General features: G+C 42.2%; 2 protein-coding genes across 4 annotated transcripts in view; both read left to right on the top strand.

Annotated features, from left to right (window-relative positions):
• Positions 1 to 26,604, top strand: part of LOC139579458 (up-regulator of cell proliferation-like) — a 584,460-nt gene that overhangs the window by 175,107 nt on the left and 382,749 nt on the right. The window lies entirely within an intron of this gene.
• Positions 4,693 to 25,793, top strand: LOC139579470 (uncharacterized). Its single transcript, XM_071408174.1, has 6 exons — positions 4,693 to 4,822; positions 5,869 to 5,946; positions 6,087 to 6,203; positions 8,849 to 8,953; positions 14,232 to 14,348; positions 24,020 to 25,793. Exons 1-6 carry the CDS (start codon positions 4,719 to 4,721, stop codon positions 24,171 to 24,173), a joined length of 675 nt encoding a protein of 224 aa, XP_071264275.1. The 5' UTR covers positions 4,693 to 4,718; the 3' UTR covers positions 24,174 to 25,793.

Raw genomic sequence — 26,604 nt, 5'->3', positions numbered from 1 at the left:
GGTGGCTAGGAAAAACTCCCTAGAAAGGCCAAAATCTAGGAAGAAACCTAGAGAGGAACCAGGCTATGAGGGGTGACCAGTCCTCTTCTGGATGTGCCAGGTGGAGATTATAACAGAACAAGGCCAAGATTTTCAAATGTTCACAAATGACCAGCATGGTCAAATAATAATAATCACAGTAGTTGTCGAGGGTGCAACAAGTCAGCACCTCAGGAGTAAATGTCAGTTGGCTTTTCGTAGCCGATCATTAAGAGTATCTCTACCGCTCCTGCTGTCTCTAGAGAGTTGAAAACAGCAGGTCTGGGACAGGTAGCACGTCCGGTGAACAAGTCAGGGTTCCATAGCCGCAGGCAGAACAGTTGAAACTGGAGCAGCAGCATGGCCAGGTGGACTGTGGACAGCAAGGAGTCATCATGCCAGGTAGTCCTGAGGCATGGTCCTAGGGCTCAGGTCCTCCGAGAGAGATAAAGAGAGAAAGAGAGAAAGAGCGAATTAAAGAGAGCATACTTAAATTCACACAGGACACCGGATAAGACAGGAGAAATACTCCAGATATAACACACTGACCCTAGCCCCCCGACACATAAACTACTGCAGCATAAATACTGGAGGCTGAGACAGGAGGGGTCAGGAGACACTGTGGCCCCATCCAATGATACCCCCGGACAGGGCCAAACAGGCAGGATATAACCCCACCCACTTTACCAAAGCACAGCCCCCCACACCACTAGAGGGAAATCTTCAACCACTAACTTACCATCCTGAGACAAGGCCCCCTTGGGGGCGCCAACACTGTATTTCTGATCAATTTGATGTTATTTTAATGGACAATTGATTCATTTTTTCTTTCAAAAACAAGGACATTTCTAATTGATCCCAAACTTTAGAACGGTCATTCAAGGGTTTTTCTTTATTTTTACTACTTTCTACATTGTAGAATAATAGTGAAGACATCAAAACTATGAAACAAGACATATGGAATCATGACAGCTTTGCACACTTTTGGCATTCTCTCAACCAGCTTCATGAGGTAGTCACATGGAATGCATTTCAATTAACAGGTGTGCCTTGTTAAAAGTTAATTTGTGGAATTTCTTTCCTTCTTAATGCGTTTGAGACAAACAGTTGTGTTGTGACAAGGTAGGGGTGGTATACAGAAGATAGCCCTATTTGGTAAAAAACCAAGTCCATGTTATGGCAAGAACAGCTCAAAAAGCAAAGAGAAACGACAGTCCATTATTACTTTAAGTTTCTTCAAGAGCAGTCGCAAAAACCATGAAGCACTATGATGAAACTCTCTCTCTTTAGGAGCGCCACAGGAAAGGATATCCTGCTGCAGAGGATAAGATCATTTTTATTTATTTAACCTTCATTTAACTAGGCAAATCAGTTCAGAACAAATTCCTATTTTCAATGACGGCCTAGGAACAGTGGGTTAACTGCCTTGTTCAGGAGCAGAACGACAGATTTGTACCTCGTCAGCTCGAAGATTCGATCTTGCAACCTTTCGGTTACTAGTTCAACGCGCTAACCACTAGAATACTTGCCGCCCCATTAGAGTTAACTGCACCTCCGATTGCAGCCCAAATAAATGCTTCACAGAGTTCAAGTAACAGACACATCTCAACATCAACTGTTCAGAGGAGACTACGTGAATCAGGCCTTTATGGTCGAATTGCTGCAAAGAAACCACTACTTAAGGACACAAATAATAAGAAGAGACGTGCTTGGGCCAAGAAACATGAGCAATGGACATTAGACCGGTGGAAATCTGTCCTTTGGTCTGATGAGTCCAAATTAGAGATTTTTGATTCGAACCGCCGTGTCTTTGTGAGACGCGGAGTTGGTGAACGGATGATCTCTGCATGTGTGCTTCCCACCGTGAAGCATGGAGGAGTAGGTGTGATGTGTGGGGGTGCTTTGCTGGTGACACTGTCTGTGATTTATTTAGAATTTAAGGCAAACTTAACCAGCATGGCTACTACAGCATTCTGCAGCAATACGCCATCCCATCTAGTTTTCGCTTAGTGGGACAATTTTTTTTTTCAACAGGACAATGACCAAAAACACACGTCCAGGCTGTGTACGGGTTATTTGACCAAGAAAGGGGGTGATGGTGCTGCATCAGATGACCTGGCCTCCACAATCACCCGAACTCAACCCAATTGAGATGTTTTGGGATGAGTTGGACAGCAGAGTGAAGGAAAGGCAGCCAACAAGTGCTCAACATATATGGGAACTTCTTCAAGACTGTTGGAAAATCATTCCTCATGAAGCTGGTTGAGAGAATGCCAAAAGTGTGCAAAGCTGTAATCAATGCAAAGGGTGGCTACTTTGAAGAATCTAAAATCTAAAATATATTTTGATTCGTTTAAGACTTTTTTGGTTACTACATGATTCCATATGTGTTTTTTCATAGTTTTGATGTCTACACTATTATTCTACAATGTTGAAAATATTAATAATAAAACCCTTGAATGAGTATATGTGTCCAAACTCTATTGTTTAGTGGACACCAATATTAGCTATGAAGACAGCAGTCCGAGACCTCACAAAACATAATTTGGTGTATATACATTATATATTCTCAATCCATTCCTTACTTATATGTTTGAGTATTTTGGGTAAATGTTGTGAAACTGTTAGAGATTACTTGTTAGATATTACTTGTTAGATAGTACTGCACTGTTGGAGCTAGAAGCACAAGCATTTCAAGCATGGGTGTCTCCCGGGTGGCGCAGTGGTCTAGGGCACTGCATCGCAGTGCTAGCTGCGCCACCAGAGTCTCTGGGTTCGCGCCCAGGCTGGGCTGGGTTCGCGCCCAGGCTCTGTCTCAGCCGGGAGATCCGTGGGGCGACGCACAATTGGCGTAGTGTCGTCCGGGTTAGGGAGGGTTTGGCCGGTAGGGAGGGTTTGGCCGGTAGGGATGTCCTTGTCTCAGTATGTAAAAAATAAAGAAAGAAATAAATGTAATAAAATGTATGCACTCTACTGTAAGTCGCTCTGGATAAGAGCGTCTGCTAAATGACTAAAATGTAAAATGTTTTTTTTTAAATAATGTAATAAAATGTATGCACTCTACTGTAAGTCGCTCTGGATAAGAGCGTCTGCTCTTGGCCGGTAGGGATATCCTTGTCTCAGTATGTAAAAAATAAAGAAAGAAATAAATGTAATAAAATGTATGCACTCTACTGTAAGTCGCTCTGGATAAGAGCGTCTGCTAAATGACTAAAATGTAAAATGTAAATTTCGCTACTCCCGCAATAACATCTGCTAAACATGTGTATGTGACCAATACAATTTGATTTGATTTGTACTTGGTGCCGTTCGTCTTTCCCTCGTTCCTGGCTAGTCTCCAAGTCCCTGCCGCTGATAAACATCCCCACAGCATTATGCTGCTGCCACCACCATGCTTCACCATAGGGATGGTGCCAGGTTTCCTCCAGACGTGTCATTCAGCATTCAGGCCAAAGAGTTCAATCTTGGTTTCATCAGACCAGAGAATCTTGTTTCTCATGGTCTGAGAGTCCTTTAGGCACCTTTTGGCAAACTCCAAGCGGTCTGTCATGTACCTTTTACTGAGGAGTGAGTGGCTTCCGTCTGGCCACTACCATAAAGGCCTGATTGGTGGAATGCTGCAGAGATGGATGGCCTTCTGGAAGGTTCTCCCATCTCCACAGAGGAACTCTGGAGCTCTGTCAGAGCAACCATCAGGTTCTTTGTCACCTCCATGACCAAGGCCCTTTTCCCCCGATGGCTCAGTTTGGCCAATTTAAGAATTATGGAGGCCTGTGTGTTCTTGGGGATATTCAATGCTGCAGAAATATTTTGGTACCCTTCCTCAGATCTGTGCCTCGACACAATCCTGTCTCAGAGCTCTATGGACAATTCCTTCAACCTCATGGCTTGGATGGATTTTGCTCTGACATGCACTGTCAACTGTGGGACCTTATGTAGACAGGGGTGTGTGCCTTTCCAAATCATGTACAATCAATTGAAGTTACCACATATGGACTCCAATCAAGTTGTAGAAACACCTCAAGGATGATCAATAGAAACAGGATGCACCTGAGCTCAATTTCGAGTCTCATAGCGAAGGGTCTGAATACTTATGTACATTTCTGGTATTTCTGTTAAAAAAAAAATAGAAATGTGCAAACATTTCTAAAAACTTGTTTTCGCTTTGTCATGATGGGGTATTGTGTGTAGATTGATGAGGAAAACAAATTATTTAATGCATTTTAGAGTAAGGCTGTAACATAACAAAATGTGGAAAAAGTCAAGGGGTCTGAATACGTTATGAATGTACTGTATGTCAAAATATTTTCAATTGGGCAAAAGTCAGTCCTCTCCTCGACTCCTCCGTCCTCCTTTCCTCCATAACCCAGAAACCGATAAGTGGTTGAATGGTTGAGTAGGCAAATAGAGGAGTTTCTTGGCAGAGTTGTTTCTCTACTATGTATCTACTGTATGTAGAATGCTTTCAGTAAAGTCCAACAAACAATATCAGACGCCCGACCTCCATTTTTATAAACATAAGATAATACATTATGAAGAGTGACATCACACTGTCTATTGTATGTTTTACCAATGCATTTGTCACAGTGGTTATAGCAAAGCAGCAGTGTTTTGTGTCTAAAAGGTTGTATCAATTTCTGGGACTTGTGTTATTTACAGATTGATATGGACCAGTCCTCTTCAGGACTCTGAGAGTTCTAATGAGTTATCATCAGGGAGCTGAGGGTGGAGACATCCCTAAAGAAAGACAGAAGGATGGGTCACCATACAAGGATCTTGATGAGATCATGGACCCTCACATGAGGTAGTTGTGTGTCTGTGGTGTGTGTGTCCAACTGAACATGTGTAGCACTTTTCATCATATTAGTTATAGTATCAGGATGACTGTTCATTATATAGTAATTACTGGCATTATTTTATCAATATATAATAGATTACATTTCAAATTTGTAGATGGTGGATCTGCATTGTTTCAATTTCAAATGTATGCTGTCTCCAGTGTAACCCCTGTAGTAGGTGGCGGTTCTAGCTTGTATGGCTCCCTGGGCGAACCTCCCCTTCAGCGACCCCCCAACACAAATAAATAATCATAACATTTAAAACTATATAAATATAAAAAATATATTTAAAAAAAAGACTCATACATTTCAAAAAGAAGTAACAAAGACAAATAAAAACAAATGGTAGTATATACATATAAATAAAAAAGGGAATTGGAGTATTACACTATTACCCTATGGCTAACAAAAACACAAATAAAACTCAATTGCACCAATCCTGTATCACACAAATACACAAATAGAATAATACACGTATAAAGAAGAGACCTTGATTATTACACTATTGCACTAAAAACAAGAAACACAAACTAAATTGCACAACTAATTGCCTTACTAATTGCATTTGTACTGTACAAAGTTAGAGGTGCGCTATTTGATAGATTCCCCCGCACCCCCTACCTCGGGCTTCCAGTGGGGAGACCTGAGGTCAACCTACCCTCGCCCCCCTCCCCATCTTGTACTTCTGAGTGTGAGACCTTCCCAGGCAGTATAGCCTGCCTAGCTCACAAACTACGTAGAATCAGAGCACCCACTCCGACAAGGTTAATTGACCCACAGTTCCACACGGTGACATGATATCATTGACGTGACATGCAAATGAGCAAAAGAAAACCGATCGCTCCCCGTGACGTCCCCGACAAAATGTTGCCTATACCTAAATCCGCAGCTGTCTGTGGTATCTCAGTTAGTTTCATTGCATTTCCATCAAACTAATACTCTGTGTTCACCATATCACTATCAGAAAGTTCTCAAAAGCTTAAGCTGCAGTACAAATCTACTCTGTTCACAGTGTCCATGTGCATAAAACAGACTTTCCTACACCCAGCTGGGAGTCCACTACAACACTGGAGAGTGACGGAGAACTAAGGTGCTTCTAATTATTATTTGTTGTGTATCGTTTTTTATTGATTACCTCACTTCACAGTTAAGTCTCAGTCCAATGTTTTATCAAATCGTTGAATTGAATAGTAAAGACTCTTTTTTGTGTGCATATTTTTATGTTCACAGCTGCAATTTGAAGCATGTCCAGCTATGTTCAGCTAGTCATATGTCTATGAGTGACCAGTCAGTGAATTCAAGCAGCATAGACCCAACTGATGATGGAGACCAAATCATGGATGAAAGGTAAACCAATACAACCTATGCATTATTACTTGACGTTGTATGACATGTACAGTGACTTCAGGAAGTATTCACACCCCTTTAACTTTTTTAACATTTTGTTGTTACAAGGTGGAATTTAAATGGATTTCATTGTCAATTTTTTTCTCAACAATCTACAAAAAAAAATACTACATAAAATAATGTTGAAGTAAAAACAATTCTGACAGAACTTTCTTCAAATTATAAATAAAACAAAAATGATATCTTGAATAAATAAATATTCAACCTTTGGCAGGAATTACAGTTGTAAGTATTTTGGGGTAAGTGTTTGAGCTTTTGCACACTTGGATTTTACAATATTACCTGCCTAAATAACTATTGTCTTGCAGCACTCACGTCAGTAGCGATGAAGTGCTTTGAAAGGCTGGTCATAGCTCACATTAATACCATCATCCCAAAAACGCTAGGCCCATTCCAATTGTCATACCGCACCCAACAGATGACGCAATCTCAATCGCACTCCACACTGCCCTTTCCCACCTGGACAAAATAATCACCTATGTGAAAATGCTATTCATTGACTATAGCTCAGCGTTCAATACCATAGTGCCCACAAAGCTCATCACTAAGCTAAGGACCCTTGACCTAAACACCTTCCTCTGCAACTGGATCCTGGACTTCCTGACGGACCGCCCCCAAGTGGTAAGGGTAGGCAACAATGCATCTGCCACGCTGATCTTCAACACCCTCAGGGGTGCGTGCTTAGGCCCCTCCTGTACTCCCTGTTCACCCACGACTGCGTGGCCAAGCACGACTCCAACACCATCATTAAGTTTGCTGACGACAGGTCAGAGACCTGGCTGTGTGGTGCCAGGACAACAACCTCTCCCTCAATGTGAACAAGACAAAGGAGCTGATTGTGGACTACAAGAAAAGGAGGGCTGGACAGGCCCCCATTAACATCAACAGGGCTGTAGTGGAGCGGGTCGATAGTTTCAAGTTCCTTGGTGTCCACATCACCAACAAACTATCATGGTCCAAACACACCGAGACAGTTGTGAAGAGGGCACGACAACACCTTTTCCCCATCAGGAGACTGAAAAGATTTGGCATGGGTCCCCAGATCCTAAAAAAGTTCTACAGCTGCTCCATCGAGAGCATCCTGACCGGTTGCATCACTGCCCTGTATGGCAACTGCTCGGCAACCGTAAGTAAGTACAGAGAGTAATGATTACGGCCCAGTACATCACTGTGGCAAAGCTTCCTGCCATCCAGGACCTACATAATAGGTGGTGTCAGAGGAAAGCCCAAAAAATTGTCAAAGACTCCTGTCACCCAAGTCATAGATTCCAAAGTGCTCATGAACATCTTCTACCCCCAAGCCATAAGACTGATGAACAATTAATCAAATGGCCACCCGGACTATTTGCTTTGACCCCCCCCCCACCCAACCCTGCTGCTACTCGCTGTTTATTATCAATACATTGTCACTTTATCCATACCTATATGTACTAATTATCTTGACTAACCTGTACCCCCACACAATGACTCGGTACCGGTAACCCCTGTATATAGTCTCGTTATTGTTATGTAATTTGTGTTACTTTTCATTTATTTTGTAAATATTTTCTTAACTCTATTTCTTGAACTGCATAGTTGGTTAAGGGCTTGTAAGTAAGCATTTCAAGGTAAGATCTACACCTGTTGTATTCGGTGTATGTGACAAATACAATTGGATTTGAATTGCTCATTATTATTTTTAAAACTCTTCAAGCTCTGTCAAGCTGGTTGTTGATCATTGCTTGACAGCCATTTTCAAGTCTTTCCATAGATTTTCAAACTGATTTCAAGGCAAAACTGTAATTAGGCCACTCAGGAACATTCTATATCATCTTGGTAACAGGGTTTTCCTCGAGGATTTTGCCTGTGATTAAGCTCCATTGCATTTATTTTATCCTTAATAACTCCCTAATCCTTGCCGATGACAAGCGTACCCATAACATGATGCGACCACCACCATGCTTGAAAATATGAAGAGTGGTACTCAGTGATGTGTTGTGTGGGATTTGCCCCAAACATACCCCTGTGTATTCAGGACAAAAAGTTAAAAAAATATTGCAGGATTACTTGAGTCCCTTTTTGTAAACAGGATGCATGTTTTTTAATATTTGGTATAGGCTTCATTATTTTCACTCTGTCATTTAGGTTAGTATTGTGGCACAATGTGGTTAATCCATCCTCAGTTTTCTGCTTTGTTACATTTTTTTCATTTACCAATAGGTGCCCTTCTTTGCGAGGCATTGGAAAACCTCCCTGGTCTTTGTGGTTGAATACCTTATGTGCTTGAAATGAGGCCTTACAGATAATTGTATGTGTGGGGTACAGAGATGGCGTAGTTAGTAAAATGTTAAACACTTTTTGCGGACAGAGTGAGTCCATACAAATGATGAAGTTACTTGTTAAGCACATTTTTACTCTTTATTTTATTTAGGCTTGCCATAACAAAGGGGTTGAATATTTATTCACTCAAGACATTTCAGCATTTCAATTTTAGCTGTAACACAACAAAATGTTGAAAAAGTCATAGATTCTGAAGGCATTGCATATCATGTATATGTTTCCTATATGTACGATTTAATTGCTAGAATGTCTTTTGTTGCTTTCAGGATCCATCTGGAGAGACCATTGTCACCAATCCCCAGTTACCTATCAATGAAATCAATGGAAATGCCTATTGTATTCAAGGAGGAAGAGGTGACTCAAAGAGAGGAGTGAGAACACATTGTATTTCATTTTTATCCAATTTGATGTCACTGATTTCGTCTATATACTGTTGTTGCTTGTAGTAAGCTATAATTGGTAACTTACTTTATGCGCAGTAGAATATAGCAGAGTTACCAATTATATTGTTATTATCATATTCAAGTCTATAGAAAAGGGTTTTGTGCATTGTGTTTTGTGGAAATTGGCTTTTTCTGTAAAATTGCACTAGAGATTTCAGACAGCTGAGAACAGCTAGCAAACGGTAGCTATGAAGATAGAATAACGAAACTCCTAATTAACAAAATGTTACATTTTATTTCAAGTAAGCAAGTTACCATCCCCTCCAAACTAATAGTTCAATGTTCTCTGAGTGTTTGGGATGTTTGATGTTAATTCATGAAAGAAATTGTATCTTGCATGCAATGCTTACGTTAGCTTTAACCAGCTAGCAATTAGCTAATGTTAGCTAGTTACCTAGCAAGTGGACCTGACACCGTTTTAACCACTTGGCAGATATGAAACAAACAGGCAATCATAAGAAATATAAAATTCCAAATTTATGCATCAAAACCAACTTTGTAAGAAATGTTAAAAATAGGTTATACTTGACAAAAAATACAGTAAGGCATTGTTGTCAGAATAGATGGATGCAGTTTAATGCATGATTAATATAATTCACCAAAATATTTATTGGTAGTCCAAAAAGGTTGCTATCAGGTTGTAAATCACAGCTGTCCTGTGGGACTGTGAACCTTCGCCCCAGTCTGAGGCCCTGAGTGTTCTGAAGCAAGTTTTCATCAAGGATCTCTCTGTACTTTGCTCCGTTCAAATTTTCCCTCGATCCTGACTAGTCTTGCAGGTCCTGCCGCTGAAAAAACACAGCATGATGCTGCCAAAAACATGATTCACCGTAGGGATGGTGCCAGGCTTCCTCCAGACATGAAGCTTGGCATTCAGGCCAAAGAGTTCAATCTTGGTTTCATCAGACCAGAAAATCTTGTTTCTCCTGGTCTGAGCGTCCTTTAGGTGCCTTTTGGCAAACTGGAGTGGCTTTCGTCTGACCACTCTGATTGTTGGAGTGCTGCAGAGATGGTTGTCCTTTTGGAAGTTTCTCCCATCTCCACAGAGGAGGGATCGAGTGGCCTAGTGGTCTAAGGCACTGCACCGCAGTGCTAGAGGTGTCACTACAGACTTGGGTTCAATCACAGGCTGTATCACAGCTGGCCATGATCGGGAGTCCCATAGGGTTATAAGCACAATTGGCCCAGCGTCGTCAAGGTTAAGGGAGGGTTTGGCCGGGCTGTAATTGTAAATAACACATTTTTCTTAACTGACTTGCCTAGTTAAATAAAGGTGAAATAAATAAAGAGGAACTCTGGAGCTCTGTCAGAGTGAACATCAGGTTCTTGGTCACCTCCCTGACCAAGGCCCTTCTCACCCGATTGCTCAGTTTGGCCTGGCGGCCAGCTCTAGGAAGAGTCTTGGTTGTTCCAAACTTCTTCCATTTAAGAATTATGGAGGCCTTGGGGACCTTCAATGCTTGAAATGTTTTGGTACCCTTCCCCAGATATGTGCCTCAACACAATCCTGTCTCGGAGCTCTACGGGCAAATCCTTCAATTGATTTTGCTCTGACATGCATTGTCAACTGTGGGACCTTATATAGACAGGTGTGTGCCTTTCCAAATCATGTTCAATCAATTGAATTTACCACAGGTGAATTCCAATCAAGTTGTAGAAACATCTCAAGGATGATCAATAGAAACAGGATGCACCTGAGCTCAATTTCGAGTCTCATAGCAAAGGGTCTGAATATACATAAATAATGTATCTATAAATAAGAAAACATTTCTAAAAACCTGTTTTGGCTTTGTCGCTTTGTTTTCGCTTGATTGGAGTTGTGTGTAAATTGATGAGGGCAAAAAATATGATTTATTTTAGAATAAGGCTGTAACTTAACAAAATGTGGAAAAGGGAACGGGTCAGAGTACTTTCCGAATTACCCATTGGCAGCGTTATCAGAAAGCACAGCATAGCTTTTCACTGCTACGCATACAATACACAACTTTACATGTCTGTGTTACCAGAGGATGACTGAGGATGTTTTGCTCCACAGAGAAATTATTAGACTGTATTAGTGATTTAAATACTTGGATGGCTCACAACTTCCTCCTGCTAAATCAAAACAAGGCTGAGGTACTTATTGTTTGAACCAAATCATAGAGAGAATCTTGCCGCACATTTGAATTCACAGGCAATAAAGATAAAACACCAGATAAATGTAAAGTTGTGTATTGTCTGCGTAGCAATGGAAAAAAATACTCAATCATGGACACTCTTATTGACAGTTGTGGCTGCTTGCGTGATGTATTGTCATCTCTACCTTCTTGCCCTTTGTGCTGTTGTCTGTGCCCAATAATGTTTGTACCATGTTTTGTGCTGCTACCATGTTGTGTTGATACCATGTTGTTGTCATGTTATGTTGCTACCATGCTGTGTTGTCATGTGTTGCTGCCTTGCTATGTTGTTGTCTTAGGTCTCTCTTTAGGTAGTGTTGTGTTGTCTCTTTTGTCGTGATGTGTGTTTTGTCCTGTGGTCCCGTGTGGCTCAGTTGGTAGAGCATGGCGCTTGCAACGCCAGGGTTGTGGGTTCATTCCCCACGGGGAGACCAGGATGAATATGTATGAACTTTCCAATTTGTAAGTCGCTCTGGATAAGAGCGTCTGCTAAATGACGTAAATGTCCTATATTTATATATCTTTTTTTAAATGTATTTTTTATTTTTAATCCCAGTCTTTTGCCTTTTGGTAAGTCGTCATTGTAAATAAGAATTTGTTCTTAACTGACTTGCCTAGTTAAATAAAGGTTAAAATCACACATTAGGAATGTGACCAAAAAAAGTTTTTTACCACCTGAGGAACATTGCCAAGGTGCAGCCGTTTCTCTCTCAGACTGATACAGAGAGACTCATCTATGCTTTTATTACAAGCAGGCTTGACTACTGTAATGCTCTCCTGTCTGGTCTACCAAAGAAAGCCATTGGTCAACTGCAAAACATACAGAATGCTGCAACACGGGTACAAACCAAGATCAAGACCAGACGGAGAGCACACTTTACAGTTTACGTTTTTAAGGTCTCTGCACTGGCTGCCTATGAGTTTTTTAATTCATTTTAAGATTATTCTATTGGTTTTTAAATCAATCCACGATTGTGCACCCACATACATGTCAGACATGCTTTTAAGTTATGTACCCAGTAGGTCCCTTGTGTCCTCTGGCACTGGCCTTTTAACTATCCCAAAGCCTTATTATACCCCCAGCCTCTGGAATAGCCTGCCAGAGAACTTGAGTGGGGCCGAAACTGTGGACATATTGAAGAGATCATATAATATATTTTTGTAATTCTTTCATTTTGTGCCAGGAAAACATTCCCCACATCATTACACCACCACCTACAGCCTGTTCCGTTGACACCAGGCCAGATGGGGCAATGGACTCATGCTGCGTATGCCAAATCTTGACTCCCATCAGAATAACACAACAGGAACCAGGATTCGTTGGACCAAGCAATGTTTTTCCACTCCTCGGTTGTCCAGTAATAATGACTTCTGGCCCACTGGAACCGTGTGGTTATCTGCTGCAATAGCCTATCCGTGACAAGGACCGACGAGTTGTGCTTTCTGAGAAGCCGTTCTGCACAACACTGTTGTAATGCGCCGCCTGTTAGCTTGCACGTTTGTTGCCATTCTATTATCAACAAGCTGTTTGCACCCACAAGACTGCCGCTGACTGGATGTTTTTTGTTTGTCACAGTTTTTGTTTGTCCAACATTCAATCGAACAGTAACGGAATGCCTTGATGCCTGTCTGCCTGCTTTATATAGCAAGCCATGGCCACATGAATCGTTGTCTATAGGAGTGAACCATTGACCAAACTGGCCACTGTATATTCTATTATCTGTTTTTCTATGATATCAAGAAATCTTTAACCCAAAACCTTGTTGCCAGGAGGCTGAAACTTTGCCCGCAAGTGGATCTTACAGCAAGACAATAACTCAAAGCACACATCAAAATCCCCAACAAAATGGTTAATTGACCACAAAATCAACATTTTGCGGTGGGCATCTCAGTCTCCAGACTTGAACCCCATTGAAAACCTATGGTTTGAATTGAAAAGGGCAGTCTATAAGCACCGTAGATGAAGGATATCAATGATAAGGAAATATTCTGTATGGAGGAATGGTCTAAGATCCCTTCCAATGTGTTCTCCAATCTCAGAAAACATTTAAGAAAAAGGCTCAGTGTCATTATCCTCACAAAGGGAGGGTACTGGAGTGTTGAAAACAGGGATCCAATCATTTTTTCACCTATCTTGAGATTTTTAAAATAACTTTTTAACAAAATCTGTATCTGAGCAATTGTATAATAAAAAAAATGATTACAAAAATACAATATAGCTCAGTATTAGTATTATTTATTTTAATCTTTATCAAGGGATCCAATAATTCCGGACACCACTGTGTATCCAGCTGCTACACGTGTACCTACAGCTGCTAGAAAAATATATGTAGTGAAATATACTGTATGTGTAGATAGAAATATATTTGGGTTATGCACAATCCAGTTCTCCATTATAATAATTATTATCAAATTGTGCATTAAGTTGCATTGCATTACTGGTGGCTTATGTCAAAGTTGGAAGGTTGGAAGTTTGATCCCCGGCCTAGTTATACAAAAAACTGTAAAAATGGGACCTGATTTGTCTGTGCTTGGCACTCAGCATTAATAAGGAGATAGATTTGGAGTAAGACCCTGCGATAGACGATAGCGTCCTGTCCAGGGGTGTAAAATTCGAAAGAAATTAAGCCAAAGGCAGAATACACGTAATCCTTGACACACCTCTTCACACCTGCATTTTGGTCATCTCCACCTCCAAGACATAGACGATAAGCTTTGAAAATATATCAGGGTGTCGTAGTCACAGATGTCTTAGATTGGTCTTTTTTCCAGATTTTGTAAAAACAATCCTCCAGTATTAACGGCAAAATGCCTCATCAAGATTCTGAGGCTCTCCTTTCTCGTTTGGCTTAAAACTAAAATGCACCCAAGTTGCAGCTGTAACTTTGGGTTTAGAGACAAGATCCATTCTCGTGACTGACCATAGCCTGCCCTACGGGTAGCCTCCACTCTGTGGTTGAACTTAATTTCGCTCTCCCGGTACTTTTTTTTGGAGCTGGTTGACTTTTGATGCTTCCAATCCTCAAAGTTTTTCATTGCTGTACTTTCAGTGTCCATCTGGAGAGAGCAGAGTCACCAACTTCGAGTTATTCATCAGCAAAGAGTCACCAGTCAGATGAGGAGGACGAGGAGGAGAACTCTGCTCCAAAAGAAAAGTGTAACAGGAGGTAAGCTAGCCCGCCTTGTATGGGTTCTTCTCAATACTATTGGCCCGGAATGACAGAGATAGCAAAACGATCTTGGTCCCTGCCCTCAACACAACTCGCCGCCATGACTATTCTGTACAGCGTGACTAGGTGTAGTGAGGAAGGCTTCAGGATGTTTAGCTATCACAGTGACAACCTGAAGAGAGAGAGAGTGTGTGTACTAGCAGGACTGAGTAACCCCTTAGACCTTACAGAACAGGTGAGACGCCCTTACTCCAGGGCAAGAATTATACATCAACTCAATTTTACTTATACAAACACAGTTTAAATGAATTTTAGCAAAATAAAGAAAGAATGGTTAGTGTAATTATATGCATCAATGTTCTTTTCGTTTATGAATATCCTTTTTCACTCTTCTCTCCTTTTGACAGGTGAAGTCTGTCTAGTTTTACTGTAGCTCTTCTTTAGTCTTGACCGGTGAAGTCTGTCTAGTTTTACTGTAGCTCTTCTCTCCTTTTGACAGGTGAAGTCTGTCTTGTTTTACCGTAGCTCTTCTCTCCTCTTGACAGGTGAAGTCTGTCTAGTTCTACTGTAGCTCTTCTCTCCTTTTGACTGGAGAAGTCTGACTAGTTTTACTGTAGCTCTTCTCTCCTCTTGACAGGTGAAGTCTGTCTAGATTTACTGTAGCTCTTCTCTCCTCTTGACAAGTGAAGTCTGTCTAGTTTTACTGTAGCTCTTCTCTCCTCTTGACTGGCGAAGTCTGTCTAGTTTTACTGTAGCTTTTCTCTCCTCTTGACAGGGGAAGTCTGTCTAGTTTTACTGTAGCTCTTCTCTCCTTTTGACTGGTGAAGTCTGTCTAGTTTTACTGTAGCTCTTCTCTCCTCTTGACAGGTGAAGTCTGTCAAGTTTTACTGTAGCTCTTCTCTCCTCTTGACAGGTGAAGTCTGTCTAGTTTTACTGTAGCTCTTCTCTCCTCTTGACAGGTGAAGTCTGTCTAGTTTTACTGTAGCTCTTCTCTCCTCTTGACAGGTGAAGTCTGTCTAGTTTTACTGTAGCTCTTCTCTCCTCTTGACAGGTGAAGTCTGTCTAGTTTTACTGTAGCTCTTCTCTCCTCTTGACAGGTGAAGTCTGTCTAGTTTTACTGTAGCTCTTCTCTCCTCTTGACAGGTGAAGTCTGTCTAGTTTTACTGTAGCTCTTCTCTCCTCTTGACAGGTGAAGTCTGTCTAGTTTTACTGTAGCTCTTCTCTCCTCTTGACAGGTGAAGTCTGACTAGTTTTACTGTAGTTCTTCTCTCCTCTTGACAGGTGAAGTCTGTCTAGTTTTACTGTAGCTCTTCTCTCCTCTTGACAGGTGAAGTCTGTCTAGTTTTACTGTAGCTCTTCTCTCCTCTTGACAGGTGAAGTCTGTCTAGTTTTACTGTAGCTCTTCTCTCCTCTTGACAGGTGAAGTCTGTCTAGTTTTACTGTAGTTCTTCTCTCCTCTTGACAGGTGAAGTCTGTCTAGTTTTACTGTAGCTCTTCTCTCCTCTTGACAGGTGAAGTCTGTCTAGTTTTACTGTAGCTCTTCTCTCCTCTTGACAGGTGAAGTCTGTCTAGTTTTACTGTAGCTCTTCTCTCCTCTTGACAGGTGAAGTCTGTCTAGTTTTACTGTAGCTCTTCTCTCCTCTTGACAGGTGAAGTCTGACTAGTTTTACTGTAGTTCTTCTCTCCTCTTGACAGGTGAAGTCTGTCTAGTTTTACTGTAGTTCTTCTCTCCTCTTGACAGGTGAAGTCTGTCTAGTTTTACTGTAGTTCTTCTCTCCTTTTGACTGGCGAAGTCTGTCTAGTTTTACTGTAGTTCTTCTCTCCTTTTGACCGGTGAAGTCTGTATAGTTTTACACTAGCCCTTCTCCCCTCTTGACCGGTGAAGTTTCTCTAGTTTTACACTAGCCCTTAAGTCTTGACTGGCGAAGTCTGTCTAGTTTTACCGTAGCTCTTCTCTCCTCTTGACAGGTGAAGTCTGTCTAGTTTTACTGTAGCTCTTCTCTCCTTTTGACTGGCGAAGTCTGTCTAGTTTTACACTAGCCCTTCTTTAGTCTTGACCGTTGAAGTTTATCTAGTTTTACACTAGCCCTTAAGTCTTGACCGGCGAAGTCTGTCTAGTTTTACACTAGCCCTTAAGTCTTGACCGGCGAAGTCTGTCTAGTTTTACACTAGCCCTTCTTTAGTCTTGACTGGCGAAGTCTGTCTTGTTTTACCATATGCCTATTCTCCTCTTGACTGCCAAAGTCTGTCTTGTTTTACCATATCCCTATTCTCCTCTTGACTGGCGAAGTCTGTCTCACTTCCCTCTTCAGGATACTAGTTAAATAAAGGTTAAATAAAAAAGAATAATACTATAAACATGTCTGCCTTTACTACTTTCATCCCATTGTCTCTGCCAACAATCTAACCCATGTTTCTGAATCAATGTTTTAATATCCCCTCTAGACAACTGCACCTGTATATCCGCAATATTATTTTTCACTGTTTTTTCTTTCTATTGTATCTACTACATATTTTCCATTAACTCCTGTGTGAGTCGGAATCCAACAGAACTGAGTTTCAATAGCATTTCTTTGTAACCCCAACAACAGTACCATCAATTCTATCCATACATCCTGACGTTCTGACTTTCCAGATCTTAACTGCACAAAATTGATGCAGATGTCCAACATATTACTACTACTCTTGGTTGCACCGCCTCTATCCATTGCAATCCAACAATAATCACAACCTGCTAATGTCTTCCCGCTAATGTCTTCTGTATACACCACAGGACAATAATAAAACTGATTACTAATATATTGATCCACTATTGTTCCTACATTATCTTCTTCACACCACTGTTTCTTTTCTTCTATCAGGCTAAAATCAATATTGTATAAAACCACAGTGGCTCATTTCCTAGTGCCAGATACGGCCTTATAACATGGTCCCTGATTCCATGTTCATCTTTTCCCAATCTCTAAAGCCAAACACCCCTCTCTTGATATCGTTCATATTCCCAGCAATTTCCTTTTTCGCTCCATTCTTTGACGCTACTGTTTTCCATTCATCATCTTTAATTTTTCTTGACACTATTCTCGATTCAGACTTGGCATCCACCTCTGACCTCTTTCTGTTCCCGATTACACCACAATGTTTTTTTTCCGCAACTGTCAATTTCTCAGCGAACCCCTCAGATAGACACACACACACACACACACACACACACACACACACACACACACACACACACACACACACACACATGGCGACAAAGGCCGAGACATCAGGAGCCATGGTGGGCCACCAGAAGTGCTGTCGGAGGAAAGCCAGAGTCCCTCGAGCACCAGGATGACAGGTAAGCCTGGAGGAGTGAGCCCATTTCAGGACTTGGTACCGGAACAAATCAGGAACGAACATCCGGTTAGCCGGGCCTTCCCCAGGGTCCGGCTGGGAACGTTGTGCTTTGTGAACCAGAGCCTCAATACCCTAGACAACTGCAGCCGCCAAACATGAGGCAGGAAGAATGGTCTCTGATTCCGAGGGTGTGGCAGTGGAACTGTACAGGTGGGAAAGGGCATCTGGCTTCACATGTTTGGACCCTGGGCGGTAGGAGATGGTGAAATTAAACCTGGTGAATAATAGAGCCCACCGGGCCTGCCTGGAGTTAAGGCGCTTGGCTGTGCAGAGATATTCCAAATTCTTGTGGTCGGTCCAAACCAAAAATGGATGTTCCGCCCCTTCCAGCTAATGCCTCCACTCCTCCAGGGCCAACTTAACTGCTAGGAGTTCATAGTTCCTCTCTGCCGAGTTGAGACGATGGGACATGAGGGCACAGGGATGAAGCTTTTGGTCCTGGATGGATCGCTGGGAAAGAACGGCCCCTACTCCCACGTCGGAAGCGTCAACCTCCACCACAAACTGACAGGTCAGATCTGGATGGATGAGGATGGGGCAGTAGTGAATCGTTGCTTCAAATCCACAAAAGCCTTGTTTGATGCTAGGGACCATGCGAACGGTACCTTGGGAGAGGTGAGTGCAGAGAGGGGAGCTGCCAGGTTGCTGTACCCCCGAATGAAACGGCTGTAAAAATTTGCAAACCCCAGAAACCGTTGTGCCTGCACCCTGGACGTGGGTTGGGGCCAATCCACCACCGCTCTCACTTTTTCTGGATCCATCTGAACATTCCCTTCAGAGATGATGTATCCCAGAAACGTGATTGCGGAGCGGTGGAACTCGCACTTCTCCGCTTCAACAAACAACTGGTTCTCCAGAAGGCGCTGAAGGACTTGTCGAACGTGGAGAACGTGTTCCTGGGCAGAACGGAAGAAAACTAGGATGTCATCGAGGTATGCAAAAACAAACCGATTCAACATGTCCCGGAGCACATCCTTGACCAGGGCCTGGAAGACAGCAGGAGCGTTAGTGAGTCCAAACGGCATGACCAGGTACTCATAGTGTCCACTTGCTGTGCTGAAAGCCGTCTTCCACTCATCTCCTTTGCGTATCCGAACAAGGTGGTAGGCATTCCGGAGGTCCAGTTTAGAAAAGATGGTTGCCCCCTGGAGAGGTTCGAAAGCCGAGGAGAGGAGTGGTAGCGGGTACCGGTTCTTGATCGTGATGTCATTAAGACCCTTGTAATCAATCCATGGACGCAGGGTCTTGTCCTTTTTTCCCACAAAAAATAACCCTGTGCCGGCGGGAGAGGCTGAAGGGCGAATGCTTCCAGCCGCCAGAGAGTTATCAATGTACTCCTCCATGGCCTTGGTCTCGGAGCCAGACAGGGAATAAATCCGGCCTCAAGGCGGTGCGGTGCCTGGGAAGAGTTCAATCACAAAATCGTGAGGACGATGTGGAGGAAGGGAGGTAGCAAGAGCCTTACTGAAAACCTCCCGGAGGTCATGATACTCTGTGGGAACGGCAGAGAGATCCGTGGCCGTATTTAACCCAGGAGGCAGACGGTCAGGGGATGGCTGCGCCGCCTTTAGGCATTGTGAATAACAGAACGGGCTCCATCCCAGGATTGAACCCGTGGTCCACTCAATATTGGGATTGTGCTTCTGGAGCCAAGAAAATCCCAAAACAACAGGGATGTGAAGAGACTCAATGAGAAGAAGCTGTATTGAGACTGTGATTACCAGATATCCGCAGAGTAATGGGAACTGTGCTGTGAGTGACTCTGCCAATGGAACAGCTGTCCAGTGCTCTGGCCTCCATGGGAACGGAAAAGAGTTGAGTGGGAATACCTAGTTCTGATACCAGGGTAGCGTCCATGAAACTCTCATCAGCCCCAGAGTCAATGAGCACCCGAAAAGACTTTGACTGGTCTCCCCACAGCAGAATAACAGCGAAAGGGGTACAGGTAACAGTAATTAGAGAATTCCCAGTCTGGCTCTCCAGTGTACTTGTACCTACTAATGATTTAGGTCTCCTCACTGGACAGGTATCAATGAAATGCCCCGCAGCACCACAACACAGACAACTGTTGGAGCTTAGCCTATGTGAACGTTCCCTAGGCGATAATCTAGCTCTTCACAGTTGCATAGGTTCTGGTGTATCTGACTCACCCATCGTCGATGATTCTCGAGGGAGCTCGGGTGGCTTCCGGGTTCCCTCGGAGGTGAGCGAGCCACTGCGGGTGAACGAGTGTGCCCGAGACCAGACCTCAGACCGCGTTCCCTTAGACGTCCATCAATTCTAATGGTGAGGGCAATGAGGGAGTCGACGTCCACCGGTAATTCCCGAGCAGCTAGCTCATCTTTTACCACCTCAGATAATCTGTGAAGAAATGTATCGAAAAGAGATTCCGAATTCCAGGCACTCTCGCAGCCAACTTGCGAAAAAGAAAATCAACCATGTAGTCTGCCACACTACGGGAGTTTTGACGTAATTCAAGAAGCCTCTCTCCCGGATACCGGAGAATCGAATACCTTCCTCACTTCTGCCATGAAATCCTCCAGATGACAACAAATTGCAGATTGTTGTTCCCAAAGTGCCGTAGCCCAGGAGAGCGCCCTTCCCGACATTAGCGTAATAACATACGCTATCTTAGATCGGTCTGAAGGAAACGAAGATGGCTGTAGCTCAAAAATAAGAAAGCACTGAGAAAGAAAACCCCGTCAGGTACCAGGATCCCCAGAATATCTCTCCAGAGGAGGTAAGCGGGGTTCTCGGGGAGCCGGGTAGGCTACAACAGCTCACCACTAATAGGGAAAAATTACTGGGTGCTTGGGTTTCTCAGAGGTGGCAGGCTGGCCTCTGAGCTAACTCCCTGATTTGTTCCATGATAGCCTTAAACCCTTGGTCGTAGCATTCCGTCAAGGAACAGAGCCCTTCCAGAAGGTCCTGTAACAGCTCCTCATGTCTCCTAATGGTGGCTCCCTGCAGGGAGAGAGCGTGGCGGAGCTGGTCCAAGTCTGCTGGGTCTGTCATGGCCAGTCAGTACTATAAGGGAACAAATTGATTTTTATTGATTTATTTTACCTTTATTTAACTAGGCAAGTCAGTTAAGAACAAAATCTTATTTTCAATTACGGACTAGGAACAGTGGGTTAACTGCCTTGTTCAGGGGCAGAATGACAGATATGTACCTTGTCAGCTCGGGGATTCAATCTTGCAACCTTTCAGTTACTAGTCCAACGCTTTAACCACTAGGCTACGCTGCCGCCCGTTACCCAATACCCAGATGCAGACACAGTAGGCAGATGGTTAGAGTCTTTGTTGTTCATTAAATCCAAAAGGAGTTGGCAAGAGAATGGTCGTGGACAGGCAAAGGTCAAAACCAGATCTGAGTCCAAGAGGTACAGAGTGGCAGGCAGGCTCGAAGTCAGGGCAGGCAGAAGGGACAGGCAGGCGGGTACGGAGTCCGGAAAAACAGGCAAGGGTCAAAACCGGGAGTTCTAGAAAAAGAGAATAGAAAACAGGAGCACGGGAAAAAACACGCTGGTTGACTTGAAAACATACAAGACGAACTGACACAGAGAGACAGGAAGCACAGGAATATATAAACTGGGGAAAATAAGCGACACCTGGAGGGGGTGGGGACAATCACAAGACAGGTGAAACAGATCAGGGCGTGACACATTTAGCAGACACTCTTATCTAGAGCGACATACAATTAGTGGATGAAAGGTAAAACAGTACAACCAATGCAGAGTTTTCTGACATATTGTACATGAATAACTTAAGTGACAATGCTCGGGTTGTGGCCGATGGTGTTGGGCTGTAAGCACAACCCCCACCTGTGGACGTCGGGCCCTCATACCACCCTCATGGAGTCTGTTTCTGACCGTTTGAGCAGACACATGCACATTTGTGGCCTGCTGGAGGTCATTTTGCAGGGCTCTGGCAGTGCTCCTCCTGCTCAAAGGCGGAGGTAGCGGTCCTGCTGCTGGGTTGTTGCCCTCTTACGGCCTCCTCCACGTCTCCTGATGTACTGGCCTGTCTCCTGGTAGCGTTTCCATGCTCTGGACACTACGCTGACAGACACAGCAAACCTTTTTGCCACAGCTCGCATTGATGTGCCATCCTGGATGAACTGCACTACCTGAGCCACTTGTGTGGGTTGTAGACTCTGTCTCATGCTACCACAAGAGTGAAAGCACCGCCAGCATTCAAAAGTGACCAAAACATCAGCAAGGAAGCATAGGAACTGAGAAGTGGTCTGTGGTCACCACCTGCAGAACCATTCCTTTATTGGGGGTGTCTTGCACAACATTTGCACAACAGCATGTGAAATTTATTGTCAATTAGTGTTGCTTCCTAAGTGGACAGTTTGATTTCACAGAAGTGTGATTGACTTGGAGTTATATTGTGTTGTTTAAGTGTTCCCTTTATTTTTTTGAGCAGTGTATTACTAAAAATATTTATAATCATGCAATCACAAGTGAAATATACCAAAACACAGCATAGCTTGTTGTTAATCCACCTATCGTGTGGTGAAAGAAATCCAAGCTTTTGTGAGTGTATCAATCAATGTTCAGAAAACTACAGCCTCGTTCCGGTGCTGAAAGGCAGAAGAAAATTCCCAAACGTATCAGATTCAAAAATATTACAAAAAATATTTATAATCATGCAATCACAAGTGAAATATACCAAAACGTAGCTTAGCTTGTTGTTAATCCACCTATCGTGTCAGATTTTTGAAAATATGCTTTGCAACGAAAGCAATCTAAGCTTTTGTGAATGTATCAATCAATGCTAGAACAGTTAGCCTTATATTAGCTTGGTTAGCTTGGCCACGAAAGTCAGAATAGCAATAAAATGAATCGCTTACCTTTGATAATCTTCGGATGTTTGCACTCACGAGACTCCCAGTTACACAACAAATGTTATTTTTGTTCGATAAATATTACTTTTATAACAAAAAAACGCCATTTGGGTTGCGTGTTATGTTCAGAAAACCAAAGCCTCGTTCCGTTCGACAAATTCCAAAAAGTATCCGTAATGGTCGTAGAAACATGTCAAATGTTTTTTATAATCAATCATCAGGTTGTTTTTAACAAACATAATCGATAATATTTCAACCGGACCGTAACCTATTCAATAAGAGCGAAAAAGAAAATGGAGAGCTACCCTCTCGCGCGCAGGAACTATTCAGAGGACACCTGACTACTACATTTTTCAAAATAAAAGCCTGAAACTATGTCTAAAGCCTGGTCACAGCCTGAGGAAGCCATTGGAAAAGGAATCTGGTTGATACCCCTTTAAATGGAAGAAAGACGGGCCAGGAAACACAGATATAGATCTTTTTTTAAAATCACGTCCGGGTTAGATTTTCTCAGGTTATATTTTGACAGTTTTGGAAACTTTGGAGTGTTTTCTATCCTAATCTGTAAATTATATGCATATTCTACGATCTGGACCTGAGAAATAGTCCGTTTACCTTGGGAACGTTATTTTAAAAAATAAAAATAAAAAATCTGACCCCTAGCGTCAAGAGGTTAAGCTATTTTCTTGTGACATTTATTTGTATACATCCATAACAATGAGCTAATGATACGCAATTTCGCTCTCTCGTCAGGACACTGTTGTTCAGAGGACCTAGCCAACAACACAGCTAACACAATCACTTCAAACTGAAGCTGGAATGACAGCAAACTTGCTGGACTTTATTTAGTTTCACCTGTTTTCTATTGATAGCTCTTTGTGTTTATGCATAAAGATACTGATTCATGAATTTGACTGGCTGAGAAAAGCTGCCTGCTTGTCAGTCTCATCCCCAACTTTCGACACGTTCATTACTATGGGACATCTAGAGATCGAATTTGAATATTGAAACAATGTTGGAAATGTCGAAGAGACAGACAGCAAGGTTTATACAAATCTATAATGTTGAAAACTAAATGTTTGTCTAAAATAAATGTGAGATAATATCTAGATGCTTTTATAGTGGAGATCAGACAGTGATGAGACAGTGGATTGGGCAGTCATATGGAACAGAGTAAATAGGCATTTTAACATAATAGATTTAGCCGGTGGTAACTTGTGGAATAGACACCATCTGGAATGCGGTTTTAACCAATCAGCATTCAGGATTAGACCGACCCGTTGTATAAATGTATAGATTGTATGTTTCTTGTATAAATTGAAACTAACTGTGTAAATCGGACAAGAACATTTGTTTTTTAATGTTTTAATATGTTTTAATGTTTAAGTTTTAATGTGTGTGATTGTCTTCCGCTTAGCGTCATCAGGCCAGAAGAGATGGTCTGTGATGTCTGTAAGCTCAATGCTGGGAAGTCCAGTCTGACCAGCAACCAGTACTACTGTGACACCCAGGTTCTTAAAGAAAAAGTATTTAAGTATTTTGGGACTGCACCGCTAACTTTTTTTGTGTGATTCTTAACACACTTTGTTGCATCATTAATCTTATGTTAAATCTAATATTTGATTAGCAGATTTTGCAAAGTCATATCAGATCATGTAGATTGCAAATGTCAAAGATCTCAATGCCTGTACTCTATTGGACATTAATGGGAAAGTTCACCCAAATTACAACATGGCGTATTGGTTTCCATACCCTGTAAGCAGTCTATGGAGAAGGTATGACAGCAACCCATGCTGTTGGTTTTGTTTCCCTGGCAGTGTTACCACATGCTAATGTATTAGCATTTGCGGCACTAATCCCTTTCAAGTCATGGGACTGATATTAGCATTTTTCACACATGTTCAAATCATCTATAAGCAGTGCTTGACTTGTGCCGGAGCAGTCCGGAGCACCTTACCGACACTCCAATTTTTGGGGGAATTGCGTACCAGCTCCTCTATAAAACAAAGTAGCCTATTGCCAGCCCAGATTCACACACAAAGGCAAAAAAGATTGAACAAAGCAGAATTAAGGTGCGATCTGCATTGAATAGCAATGGAGAGTGGGCATTTATTTCCTGATTCCGCTTTGTTGAAGTTTATTTGCTGCTAGTCTGTGAATCTTTGTTTGACAGTAGGCTCTTCCAGCTTGTGCAGATAGAAACTGTGCCAGCCTGAATGTGCATGATGTGCTGTTCCAAGTTGTCAAATGAGGGATTGTAAGATCTTGAAAAGTCGTGAAAATTAGTTTACTCATTTTGTTAATGTAATTCATAAAGGCACACTTTTGTAAATATGATCAATCACTTAAAAATCTACATTTCAGCCATTATTGTAATGACCCTTCAGTGCGTGTCTGTATATGCTGCGCGTGTGCCAGTGCGAGTGGGCCATTGTCAGAGGAGAGAGAGAGACATTTCAGCAGCAGGTATAAAAAACAGACTAACCAGTGAGCCAATTCAAAACATAACTTGTAGCAGTTACTCCCTAACTAAACATTTTTGTCATTGTCGCCTTTCTAACGGCACTGTAGAGCCTAAATAAATCTGCACCTTTGGAAAGCTGGGATTTCCCTCTATTAAACAGTAGCCATATAATTGCAACAATGTAAAAAATATTCTAATAGCCTAATTGACAAATAACCTGCTGTGCATAGATCTCTCCTGTAACATGAATATTTGAGCTTTATAGTGTATATGAACATGTCTAGTAGAGAACTTGCTTTGAAGTAGCCAACCGTATCCATTTGAGCCCTAATTCATTGAATGAAGGGATCATTGTTTAAAGACAAAAGTATTTGGTTGTAATGATGCAATATTTTATGTCAAGGGTGGCAACCATCCTCCAGGATAGCTACAGGGTAAGCATTATTTTGTTCAAGCCCTGGTGTAACCACATAGGAACCTAAATATCAGCTGCTCAACAGGACCTTGATTAGCAGACTTGGGTGTTTCAGGGCTGGATCAAAGCCTGCACAGCCAGGAGCTCTCCAGATGGAGGACTGACCACATATGGACAATGTGACTAACAGTGCAGGGGTTAACTTCTAGTTCCTCCCAAACCCGGATCCGGGAGCACCCCCATCAGTAAAAAAGCTGACTAGCATAGCCTAGCATAGCGTCACAAGTAAATACTAGCATCTAAATATCATTAAATCACAAGTCCAAGACACCAGATGAAAGATACACTTCTTGTGAATCCAGACATCATTTCTGATTTTTAAAATGTTTTACAGGGAAGACACAATATGTAAATCTATTAGCTAACCACGTTAGCAAAAGACACCATTTTTCTCACTCCACCATTTTTTACTCCATCAGTAGCTATCACCAATTCGACCAAATAAAGATATAAATAGCCACTAACAAAGAAACAACTTTATCAGATGACAGTCTGATAACATATTTATTGTATAGCATATGTTTTTTTATTTTATTTGCATATTTCAGGTATAAATCATAGTTTACATTTCAGCTACAATCAGAAATTGCACCGAAAGCAGCCATAATATTTACAGACACCAACGTCAAATACCTAATTACTCATCATAAAACAATTCTTAATCTTGAGAATACAGGGGGTAATATTTTCGCATTAGCATAATTTGCTCTACAGATTAAACTGCCTCTTATTCAATTATTGCTCTTACTATATGCATATAAATAATACCTTTGGAAAGAAGACAATCCCTAGTTTCTAAAACCGTTTCAATTTTGTCTCTGAGTGATACAGAAGTCATTCCACAGCACTTTCCATGACCAAGAACATAAAATCAAGATGTGTTATGCTGGCTTCAAAGCTCTGCCTATATATGGTCGTGCCCCCTATGACCAGAAACACACCTCATTCGCCTTCCTCTGGTTGTCAAGAGGACGTCAGAGGAGAAATTCTTTGTTTATCTGGGACTGACGTGAAATAGGACCCATTTCTTTGGCGTGACCGACATTTTCCGGATTTCTGAATG

Source organism: Salvelinus alpinus, chromosome 6, assembly GCF_045679555.1.
Source record: "Salvelinus alpinus chromosome 6, SLU_Salpinus.1, whole genome shotgun sequence".
Taxonomy (NCBI): domain Eukaryota; kingdom Metazoa; phylum Chordata; class Actinopteri; order Salmoniformes; family Salmonidae; genus Salvelinus; species Salvelinus alpinus.
This window is presented reverse-complemented; position numbering and strand designations above follow the sequence as displayed.

Bases quoted from the DNA above. Each gene is read 5' to 3' on its own strand.
- LOC139579470 (XM_071408174.1), top strand. From the start codon at position 4,719: ATGAGTTATCATCAGGGAGCTGAGGGTGGAGACATCCCTAAAGAAAGA. The intron at 5,947-6,086 runs GTGCTTCTAATT...TTATGTTCACAG, and splicing joins GAGAGTGACGGAGAACTAAG to CTGCAATTTGAAGCATGTCC. The intron at 8,954-14,231 runs GTGAGAACACAT...CTGTACTTTCAG, and splicing joins GAGGTGACTCAAAGAGAGGA to TGTCCATCTGGAGAGAGCAG.